We start from the raw sequence: 12,521 nt of genomic DNA, 5'->3' as shown, positions 1-12,521 counted from the left end.
GGAATGATGTTGAATAAAGATTGAGCAAAAATTGTGTTTTGTATGTGTTTGACATAAATCACTTTTAAAAAGTGAAATGCTTGAAACAAACCACATCAATGTGTAATGAACTGAATTACCTTTCATAGGAACAAAACTTTCTTACAGGCAATATTAGAAAGGAAAACAAATTGAACATTTTATTGTATTGTATATATTGTGTTTACAAGGTGTACACGTTTTTCAAGTTTTTTAAATTAAATAAAGTCACTGTAACTCTTACATTAAAAAAAAAAAAGTTAACTTAAACCTCAACTTCACTAAACAACAGGGCAATCTTGAAACATTGATGTTTGAGTTTGACTTTGCTTATTACATATTGTGACTCTAGTGTCTGGTTTATAGATATGACATTATGAGGCATGTGTCTGTGGTATGAAAACATTTTTTTTTAAAGATATATGATTAAAACTGTGTAAAATAAAAAAAAAAGGAAATGGTAAGCTTTAACTAACAACGACAACGTCTTAAACTCTAACAGGAAGCTCAATAATTAACTATGTAAGTAAGTAAGTAACAGTTATTTGTAAAGCACTTTTTTAGACCAGGGTCACAAAGCGCTTGAAAAATCAAAAGCAATACACAGTTTAAAGAAAATACACATTTAAACACTCTAAAAGGCAAAGACAATCCCTTGTGTTTTCTCAGGGTCAAGGTGAACAATGCACACAAGTGATACCACAAATACATTTGTTCTTGGGCCTTCAGGTCACATTGACCCTAAAATAACACAAGGGTTAAGGACTACAGGAATCGACACCACAGCATCGTCCTTGGAACACCAGAACACACAGTGACAGGAAAATAAGTAGTTTCTAAAACCTCATGGTTTTGTTTTAACCATTTTATAATGTTTGCTTTTAGTGTTTCTGATCTGGTAAAATCATTTTGAATGATTATATGACCCGTGTATTGGCTTGTGGAATCAAGAATATATTTAATTCAAACTTCAATAGATGATGTAATCTTTGTTTAACAGCTGAATGCTTGAGGGAAACATCAGAATAATTTATGTGTTTTAAAACAAGTGCTCAAGGGAAATTATCTTCTGAGTTATTTCACACCTGACCTCTGCTCTTTATATGATGAAACCTGTCACCATTGGGGAAAGGTGAAGAGTTGCTCACACTTTCAGTCAAAGTGACCCAACACTGAACTTCAGAAGTGATCTGATTGTCACATTGTTGATGGTGCTATGGCAGAAAAGGATCCAGCCCTCACGTGACCCCCAGAAGTGAATATACGATAAAACATGAATGAATAAATTCTACATTGAAAAAAGATGGAGATTTAAGGGTAACGGGTGAAGGTCAAATAGACATTTTGCCCCTTGATCCACTACATTCTGAAATGAGGTTCAAGGGTCAATAGATTTTTAAAAAATCAGTTTTTGAATCTTCATTTCTGCAACCGACCAAACGTTTTTAAGAAATGAAAATAATGTGATGTTTTTTGCAAATTAAAACACATTGTGTTTACCAGGAGTATGTACAAGTACATCATACAAAATCCCCATATCACAAGGATCAGCACTGGGGCCAAGGTCGTTACAGATGAGCACCATAGAAGGATTTGGATATTTTTAAGTGTTTATTTTTGGACAAAGATTACGTGAAGACAACTCTGCTCCAGTCGCTACATTAAAATAACTCTAAAAAAGAACAGTTATTCTGAAAATATTCCTAACCGTTAGTCTACATGAGGGTGAGTAGAAAATGAGTAAAATTTAAATTTAAAGTGTAAACTATCACTTTAATTTAAAAGACATTGGAACAAGTATCTCAGGTACATCTTTGGACTTCATCATAGATAATCAATGGGAAAATGCTCAAAGTAATAATTTCCAAGTGGCAAAAATATATTCATACTTATTCATAAGTGTAATACAGTTTAGGATAAAAAGAGCCCTAAGGTCATTGTATTCATCACTTGTTCCTCCAAATTTTGTGGACATTAAAGTGTTAGATGTAATTGGCCCCTTCGTTACTTTTAGATTAAAATTATTATACACTATACGTATACGCCATACTTAAACTAATGCTAAAAGATAATCAAAATATAAAGTATAAACTGCTCGCTTGATCTAAGAGCTTAAACGTTTGAATACACATTCACAATCAACATTTCACTCCAGACTGATACACTTGAAACAGAATTAGAGATATGACACGGGTTATTTAAAACATCTGTTTGTCTGCCAGTCACACCTTAAATAGTAGATCAAAGAACAAAGCAGGACACATCTGGGAAAGGGGGACTGGGGGGACGGAAACCCCTACCCGAGAACATTTGAATTATAGGATTGAAAGAGAATAAATCGGGATGTCTTTTCTGCGTGGGATCGGGACACAGGGAACTTGAAGGAGCCATTTGGGCAGAAAGGACAACCCCCTGGGGGGGAAATTTGCCTTAAATATGGCGATTTTTCTACAGATCGGGACCTTTTCTCTCGGGGCTATTGACCTGTACAGTCGCCGGAAGAAAGTGTGTCCGATCGTAAAGCTTGTATTTTGTTTGACCTGAAGCGGCGAATAAACGACCCGTGACACACTTTCTCAACGAAGCGTAGTATAAGAACAGGAAGTGAAGTCGTGTTTTTTATTACCAAATTGGTAAACTTCGAGTCGCAGAAAGCATGACTACATGTTTATTGTGATAAGACTGTATAAGCAACATACATTCTTTAACATTTCCCTCCTGTTTATCATTAATAAAAAAAACATACATGTTTTAGCCAAACACTTTTCTTCAAAGTACAGTGACTTCTTGCGATTTTCCATTTATCAAAAGCTCTGTCCAAAAAATCATTTAGTGGATTTTCCACACCCGAGTGCTCTTCAGTTTCCTCAACTTTTCAATTACTAAAGTGAAAGAACCATTAGCACAGGTGTTGTGTGGGATGTACGCACAACATTCAGTTCCTTGTCCGAGCATAGAACCCACTCCACCTATTTCAGCCAATAGTATGTCCACAGCTACCCTGGTTTGTAAGAGCATAAAAGAATTGGCATACAATTGTTTGTGAATAGCCGAGAAACCTGTTTCTGTGAAATTACCAAGACGTTGGACATTGCAATGGATGTAATTAATATGGTCTATATTTTTGTTGGGTGTTACGGGGAAGATGGTGGAGATAACAGGAAAATGGCCACTGATGAATATTTTTCAAATTCATTCTTTACAACAAGAATTTAAATGGGAACATTTTAAAATCAATCGATCCAAGGCAGAATGGAAAAAAAAACAAGGATACAAACTGATTTTGCTTTTTTTCTGTCAAACCAATCTACCTGCTGAGACAACTAATGTACACTTTTGTAGTACGCTGTGCTGCCAGACAAGTCTAGCCCAATACAGAGGCCATGATTTAATAATTAAAAAAATAATAATGACACAGGCAAGACAGCATAAGCAGAACTTCAATACATGTTTGGTACATGGCAGACATTCATCCATCTTGTTTTTGTAACTAATGTTATGATCATTGTCACTTGTTGAATTCTCAGCGTGTGACAGTTTCAGAAACTGCTACAAACTGCAACTGGATTTGCTTTGAGTCAGATTTTATTCTAGATACATTGCAGACAATCTTTTTTAATTTTGAAAGTTTTGAATAATGTTCTTGTCGATACCACTTATTGTATTCTTAGTTGTTTATCAAGGACAAGAATTCTCTGAGGGTGGTGATGTACTCTCACTGTCTCTGTCAATCATCTGGTTTTCAGGCTTAAATATGAGATGTTGACCTGATCCTCCCACATGGAGGAGACATAGCAGGTTGCAGCTGACTCTTGGACAGGGAAGGTGACTATATGGTCATGTTTGATTGTCTTTCTTCATCAGCATTGAAGTTTATTTCTCTGATCATGCAGATGTATGATGGAGTCTAACAGCAGTGTGTTTGTTCATCCTCAGGGAGAATTGGAGAGAATCATGGTCACTCTGTTCACTAGTCTGTCGTGTATTGTGTTGTTAACTATTAATGCCATCATTTTGTACACTCTGAGGAGTAAACCAGTGTTTAGAGAGAAGTCACGGTACATTTTTCTGACTAACATGTTGATTGCAGACACTATCTTCATGATGGTTGGTCAGACACTGTATGTCTTGGTTAACAGCAGCATCCTCTTGTCATATCCTGTGTGTGGATTACTGGTCCTCTATGCTATGCTCACAGACAACATATTTCCACTGACTCTGGCATTGATGTCTTTGGAAAGATATGTGTCTGTGTGTTTTCCACTCCGACACGCCACCATCGTCACCATGAGATCCACTGCAGTGGCCATCCTTCTAGTGTGGACCTTCTCTTTTGTGAATATTTTGATCCGTATTGTGCTGATGTGTCAGTTTCCATTTGAAGAATTAAAAAATCTGTACATGACAGTCGGTTGCAATCCATATAATTTGATCCTGACTCCAGTTGCTGTTGAGTATGATCGAGTATATAACATTTTCTTGTTTGTCATGACAGGTTTTATAGTAGTTTATAGTTTCATTGCAGTTTTAATTGCAGCCAGGTCAGCCTCCACTGACAGAAAGTCAGTGAGGAAGGTTCAGAATACTCTGCTGCTGCACATGATCCAGCTGATCTTAGGTCTGTCCTCCACCATCTTAATTCCTGTGTTTTTTCTTGTATTTCAATTCATGAGCCGGATTAGTTTTATACGTATGATAAATGTTATGTGTTTTTTGATTTTTATTCTACCCAGAGGATTTAGTCCACTAATCTATGGTCTCAGAGATCAGAACATCAGACCCATCCTCTTGTATAACCTGTGCTGTGGACTCAAACCAGCTGTAAAGATTAAAATTTCTCACTAGTACTTTCCTCCTACACATGTCCTGGACCCTGAAACAGACACATTTTCTTGATGCCCAGCACTAGTGATCTTAGATCTCTTCGTTGTCAGTGTACCTTAAAACAACAAGCTTGAAGAATTTTGTGGAATGTTTACCATCAGAACATAGCGAGAGAATATACAATTTTCATGTTATTACAGGTTTGAATATTGTCGAATAATGAGTTTGATTCTGTGGTTTAATTTTTCCTCTGTTTAGTCCATCTGTCTCTTTGCCGGTCTAAAATCAGAAACATACCTGTTAGCCTTTTCATACGAACTAGAGACCAAGAATATATGTTATTTTAGAAAACAATACTCTTTCATTTATTTTCTTTCAGCTTATATCCCATTCTGTATTGCATATTTTATGAAGACAAGATACAACTTGTTTCCCTTGTTCTGACATTCAGAAACAAAATAAAACCTTTAATTGAAAAGAGTGATTTTGATTAATGCCACACCTCGCACTGTTGTAAAAACACCTTTTTTAACATCTCAACACTATGAAACTTTCCTTAGAAATTCCTTGAATTTCCAATGTGGCCTTGCAATTACAGAGACTTGTGTGAAGACTGTTCTGTTAAGGCACAATTGTCTTTGCACTTTAAGTAAAAAAAACAAACATTTTCTGCAGTTATAAAACATGAATGTTCATCATGTTAGTGTATACAATGCAAATAAATGCAATACTTAAAATTCTTGAGTCATTTTCTTGAGTCATTTTGATTAATGCCACACCTTTGTAAAAACCCTTTTTTAACATCTCAACGCTATGAAACTTTCCTTAGAATAAAAGGTTCCTTCCTCGAATGTCGAATATGGCCTTGCAACAGCAGAGAGAGCAGCGGCTTGAGATCCTGGGTTGACAGCAAATCAAAGATTATGGATTAATCTCTGAGCTCTGAACTAATCTTCAGAGACTGAATCAGATTACATAAAAGACACATTCAAGACAAAAGAAGGAACAGCACATTGGATACAAGAGAAGCAAGATGTCTGACATGCTACAGAAGCTAAACGCTAGCAGACCACCAAATACTCTTTCAGGCAAAGACCTGTGCTCTTAACAACAAAGAAACTGATTTTACAACATGCTGGACTTGAGCCTACAGATCAGTGGTCCACAGCTATTACTGATTCCTATTTCAGGACTTGTCCATCCTGTTCCATATTTTGTATTGCTTGATGTGAAATTGCATTGCTCATTTTCCCACGGCTCAGAAACTAATTCTGTTCCATTCAGTAATTGAATGGAATCACAATACCATTTCTTAAACAATTCCTAAAACTAAAAAAGAGTCTACATTTCCAAGAAGTAAGAACATCAAAACCAACATTTTTTTTTTATGGTATAGTGTAGAAACCAACTAATATGTACTTTTTTTCTGTAAATAAAGACTATTTTAGGGAGGCTATGTGTTAAAACGTAATATGCAGTTGGGGATGGTCAAAGCTTTGATTTAAGGCCCCTCCTGATAATATTCTAAGCTGAGGCAGAAGATAAACAACTCGCTGCTGTGCTACTCCTGCGTCTGACCATGAATTTTCAAAACATCCTCTGCTCCACTCACTTGGACACATCATCAGTTTTTTTTTTCCTGAATTCACTTTGTATTACAACATGGTGTCGGGTCTTACAACAGACACCTTTCTCAAGGCATGCATCTGATCCTCCCACAGTTCCACTGTGAGAGAAGCATGAGAGAAGCGTTGAGCTCCACAAACGCTCACTTAGCGGGGCAAAGTCATGGGCAGTACAAAAGTACTTGACGTGACTTTCCACAACTCAGGTCAGAAGTTGCAGCTTGCTTGAACAGGAACACTTGCTTCTCTTCACTTTCACACTTGTCAGCGTGAGTTTTTATTTACAAACTCTACTTGTACGCTATTTAGGTTCACTGCTGAAGTTCTTCTTTGGTCACCCTGCATCCTCTTCTTGCAGCTTTTCAATCTTTACCTGTCATACCTTGAAACATTCTGAGATATTTAAATCTACTTGTTCTGTCTAGATTCTTTCCCACCTGACCAAGGACATTATGATGGATGATGGATGGAAGGATGGATGGATGGATGGTTACTCCCATCAGTATGTGTGAATGGCTGTCAAAGCGCTTTGTGACTCTGGTCTAGAAAGGCGCTATATAAATAGAGATTATTATTATTATTATTATTATTATTATTATGGGAAATTGTTTTTCCAGTCAGCACATAGCAACAGACGACAGATTCATAAAAAACAAGAACAAGAACAAAGTTTCAATAAAAAGAAAGTGCAAGATTACACAATCTCAGTCTAAAAAGATAAATAACATAGATCAAAGGAAAATAACAAAGAAAGAACATACAAAGATTAACATCATCTTTTCGCTGCACTCCTGCCCCAAAAGAGTTATATAATCTAATAGCACAAGGAATGAATGAGTCCCTGAGTCTATTAGTGTTGCATTCTGGGAAGGAGCATTCATGCACTCCATCTGCTTCTCTGTTCACTGATGACAGTGTTCAGAGGATGACTGTCATCATCCATGATGGACAGTAGTTTGTCGAGTGATCTCCTCTCTAAAACTGTCACCAGTGAGTCCAGCTTCATGACGGCCAAAGAGCCAGCCCTCCTGATCAACCTGTCCAACCTCTTGACACTCCTCCTGGACACATTCCCACTCCAACACACCACAGCATAAAATGAAAGTTATGTATGTAACCACGGTTCTATGAGTCCTGGATGACCGCCAGAGGCAGTGCTTCAAGCACTGAATGTATCCATCTCGCGCATGCGCTGTTCGAGTTTTTATACCAACAAAGTCACCTGTGACCCCTGATAACCCCGGATAGGGTATATCTTCCGGTGACATCCAACTGGTGACATCAGAGGATCTGTTCCTGCAGAATCTTCTCACGAAGCCACAAGGATTCTGAGTGACAGAACGCTCTGGCGGTCATCCAGGACTCATAGAACCGTAGTTACATACGTAAATTTCATTCTACTTCATCCTTACTGACCGCCAGAGGCGGTGCTTCAAGCAGTGGATGATCCATTACAACAAAGTCACGAGGAATCCCAGTACATACCTCATTGAGAGGAAGCAGCAGAGTCGGGTAACATGACCACACCTAATGGTTGAGGAGTGGCGACGTTCACCCGATGAACCTGAAAAAAGTGCTTGGTGAGGCCCATGACGCTGCCTCACAGATGTCCTCCAGGGGTACCCCGCGTAGGGCTGCGCATGACATAGACATTGCTCTGGTAGAGTGCCACCTCAACCCAGATGGCAGGGGGTGACAACTTCCTTTATATGCGTGGGTAATAACATCCACGAGCCAGTGAGACAGTCGCTGTTTGGAAAGAGCACAGCCTTTCCTAGGGCCACCATAGCAGAGGAAGAGCTGGTCTGACCGTCTTATACTTGCGATTGCAGCTACATAGGTCCTCAGAGGGCACAGCAGTCCCAACCTGTCTTCCCCGAGGGAACCAGGCAACTCTTTGTAGAGTTCACCCCGAGACCTAGTCGAGACACATGGGAAAGAAGGCTTGTGGTGTCCAGGGACGGAACACAGATGAGCCAATCGTCTAGATAGGGTATTATCTTCATGCCCTGTGACTGCAGGGGCGAGAGGGCTGCCCTCACAACCCTGGTAAATACCCGCGGTGAAAGGGAGAGGCTGAACGGGAGCACCCTGAACTGAAAATGACGCGCCTCAAAGGCGAACCTTAGCAGACTGCTGCTGTTGAGTCAGTCTATCTTGGACAGTGCGTTCAAGTGCCTCTAGCGCTGCAGGTCCAAACAGCTCCCCTGGTTCCACTGGAACACTGCAGAGGTTTCTCCTGCATGCCTCATCAGAGGTGATTGTGCCAGCCAAACCTGGTGGCGAGCCTGGATGAGAGTGGACACCAACTACCCCAGCTCTCTTGACATCAGTGCGAATGCCTGCAGGGAAACGTCACTGAAATTATGGACGGAAGCATCCAGTGAAGTCTCTTGTAGCGATGCTGATAAAGCAAGCATCAGGTGGGACATAGAATTGCCTATGCGTCCCATGCGTGCCCCTGTGGCATAGGCTTTGAAGAGCAAATCATCCGTCACCCAACACTGGGGACGAGGACACCTCGCATCCGGTCTCAGAGCCTCATCAGGTGAAACAAATAACGCATATTGTCGGTTCAAACACTGGTATGCGTCCCAAGCCAAACTTGGGTGCATCCTGTATGGCTGCCAGGGTCCGGCCGTCTGAAGTTGTATGAGAGAAGGCTCTAGAGTCCCTCCAGGATGCATGCAGCTCCCTCAAATATTTGTCAGATGGAGGCACAGTAAAGTTGGCGGGAGCAGTGATCCACCACTGAAAAAAGCACTGACCGAAGCTGGCTGAGCCTGCGGTATATCCAACTGTAGTCGAGCCAGGACCGTACGAATGATGGCCCCCATTGAGCTGTCTTCAGAACCAACAGTAGAGCTGTGGGCTGAAGAACGGGAGCCCGCCGCGGAGGCGTGGGAGGCTACATGCTGTGGCACCACATCCTCTCCATATTTGGCGAACTCAGTGGCTGAAGCTGCCATGGAGATTACATCTTCCTCCAGTTCCAAGATGGCTGGAGGAGGAGCAGGATCACCCAACTGTCTTTCACCAGTCCCAGACTTGAAGGCCAGGAAGAAGGATTTCACCTGAATTACCTCCTCCGTTAATTGGTCCACCTTGGAAGCAAGTCCAGAGTCTTTAACCTTCTTCCAAGAAGTGGGGCCTCTAGTCTCAGTCTCACCCCGGGGCATGAAGCTGCAGTTCATGCAGGGATCTTCTGAAAGACCTTCCCTCAGATGCTAGAGACCACGCCATGAGTGACACATATCATGGCCATCTTCAGGCTGCAGAGAACGGAAGGCCACATAGAGAAAACAACAAACGCTGGGAGAGGGAGCGAAAACACAGCCTTCACCAACGAGTGTTTCAAACAAAATTAGTTAGTCCCAGCGGAAACTACCACTCGCTGCTACCAACTACAAAACCCCACCTTTGCCGGGAGCGAGAGCACTGCCTTAACCAGCTAAGGGTAACTGAATAATGGGACAACCGAGTTGGCGCCATTTAATATAAACAATAATTTGCCTAGCGAAAAAACGCAGGCAAAAAGTGTCACATAATGAGATAGAATTAGCACAAATGCTGGGAGAGGGAGCGAATACGCCGTTGTCAACAACAAATATAAAAATATAACCAAAAGCGAGTGCAATAGGTTGCACCGGTACTCAATAACGGTCGCTGTATATCAGCGGTACAAATGTCGGGAGAGGGAGCGAACACACTGCCGTCACCAACAAATGTAAAAATATAACCAAGGGAGTGCAATAGGTTGCACAGGTACTCAATAACGGTAACCGTATGTCAGCGGTGCAAATTGTCGGGAGAGGGAGCAAACACACTGCCGTCACCAAAAAATTTAAAAATATAACTAAGCGAGTGCAATAGATTGCCCAGGTACAACAGGTTGTACTGATATTCAATGATATATAAATATTTAGAGTACAAATGTCGGGAGAGGGAGCGAACACACTGCCGTCACCAGCAAATGTAAAAATATAACCAAGCGAGTGCAATAGGTTGCACAGGTACTCAATAACGGTAGCTGTATATCAGCGGTACAAATGTCGGGGGAGGGAGCGAACACACTGCCGTCACCAACAAGAAATCAAAACTAAACCAAAAGCGAGTACAACAGGTTGTACTGATATTCAATGATATATAAATATTAAGAGCGAACAAAATGTAATAAGAAAAGTTGGTACTTAGCCAAACGATGACGATCCGAGGCCGAAGTGTCCACGGAGAGCCGCTACAACTTCTCAGTGTCAAAGTTCGTTGCAGCCTCTGGAGGGCGAAGGGTTCGCAGCTCCGACAGAAGTCACGAGACTACCAGCAACGCACAAAGAACTAGTCCTTTGATCTTGCTCAGTGACATGCGTTCAATCTGCACAGCGAGAAGATGAAAAGGAACAAATCCTCTGATGTCACCGGAAGATATACCCTATCCGGGGTCATCAGGGGTCACAGGTGACTTTGTTGGTATTAACACTCGAACAGCGCATGCGCGAGATGGATACATTCAGTGCTTGAAGCACCGCCTCTGGCGGTCAGTGAGGACGAAATAGAACAGGACACTGGCCACCACAGACCGGTATAACATACAGATGAGTTTCCTGCAGATGGTAAATGATCGCAGCCTCCTCAGAAAGTACAGTCTTCTCTGAACTTTCTTATGAACTTGGTCTAAGTTGCAGGATCAGTCCAATTTACTGTTTCCAGGGTCTCCTAGGTCACAAATATTAACACTGTTGGCCAAGCTTACTCCATGGGCAAGGCCATAAATGGGTTGAAGCAGGGTACAAACGTCTGTCCAAGTTTATTTTGTCTTTGAGTTCTTCATAGGCTTCTAAAGGGATGTCTTGTTGCCCTTTTTGCCATAGTGCATCAGTAAATCTGTGATCGATCGCAGGGTCTAGTTAAGGAAGCCGTGATTTGCATTTAGCCACGATTGGTTTCACCTGGCTTGATGAATCCGTGTCTGCTCATCCTGGCTTGGCCTTTGTGCAACCAAGTAATCCTGGACACTCTGGTTTTGGGTTCATCGAACCCAGCTTACTTCCTCATCCTGGATGTCTCAATCCTACTTTTGTGCAATAGGCCTCTGGTCAGCATGGACAGCAACACAAAGTTACACATAAAAACAATTACATCCAATATTAAGTGCAATATTACAATATAAAAACAAAAAAGAAACCACATTACTGACTAAAAACATTCACAATGACATCAAATGACAACAGCCTTAGATTTGTTAAAAGTCACTAGATTCTGAACTTGAGTTGCTTCTGCAGCTTATTCCATGTAGATAAGACAAGAACAAGACAGCAGGGCTTCTATACCTTCTTGATAGATGTCAGTGTACCTGGTCTCTGTTTTCTCTGTATTGTGTTCAATAATCGTGAGCCACTTGTGAGTTCAATCTCTCTTTTATTCTGTTGTGTAAAAGAAAAACACATAAGTTGCGTGCCCCAAGTTCACATCAGCATCCTCTCTCTGTCAAAAATAATATAACATGAGCACCCTCATTTTAAATCACGCATGATATATAAAACAACTTAAACACATATAAAACTCAATTAAACATCTTAAACACATTCATAATACATTCATCCATCAACTACATCGCTCTAACATCATCACAAACACTCAGAAAACCCTTTTTAAGTTGATGTTCATTCTGAGCAGCAACCGTGGTCTTAGTCAGGCTTACATGCACACTTATAGACATCTATATACATAGATGCCGCATTGACTTCTGCGGCCTACTAGAGCGGTGTGTATACAGGGCGGCCATCTTGGTACAGTGCCACTCGCTCCTACAGTGCATTACGTCTATAGAGGAATGCTATGTTTACACTATAAAAGTGATCATAAATCGCCAATTTTTCAAGCTTTTTTTCACAGGGTTTGATTTTCAAACCTCAGACCAGATAGACATACATTATTAGAAGGAATATTTTACTATAGAATCTATAATAAAAAAACATTTTGAAGTGATAATGTCACAATATTACATAATGTTTTAAAATAAAATATTATATTTAGAAAACGTGAGATAAAATTATG

The 12,521-nt window shown here is 40.6% G+C and overlaps 1 protein-coding gene across 1 annotated transcript; it reads left to right on the top strand.

Moving 5' to 3' along the window:
* The first annotated feature begins 3,918 nt into the window (after positions 1 to 3,918).
* On the top strand, positions 3,919 to 5,749 carry LOC148066338 (odorant receptor 131-2-like). The gene is made up of 2 exons (XM_087808153.1): positions 3,919 to 4,839; positions 5,672 to 5,749. Exons 1-2 carry the CDS (start codon positions 3,919 to 3,921, stop codon positions 5,747 to 5,749), a joined length of 999 nt encoding a protein of 332 aa, XP_087664279.1.
* The last annotated feature ends 6,772 nt before the right edge of the window (positions 5,750 to 12,521 follow it).

This window comes from Callionymus lyra, chromosome 14 (assembly GCF_982586985.1).
Source record: "Callionymus lyra chromosome 14, fCalLyr1.hap1.1, whole genome shotgun sequence".
Taxonomy (NCBI): Eukaryota; Metazoa; Chordata; class Actinopteri; order Syngnathiformes; family Callionymidae; genus Callionymus; species Callionymus lyra.
Note: the sequence above shows the minus strand (reverse complement) of the source record. Positions and strands in the feature narration are given on the sequence as shown.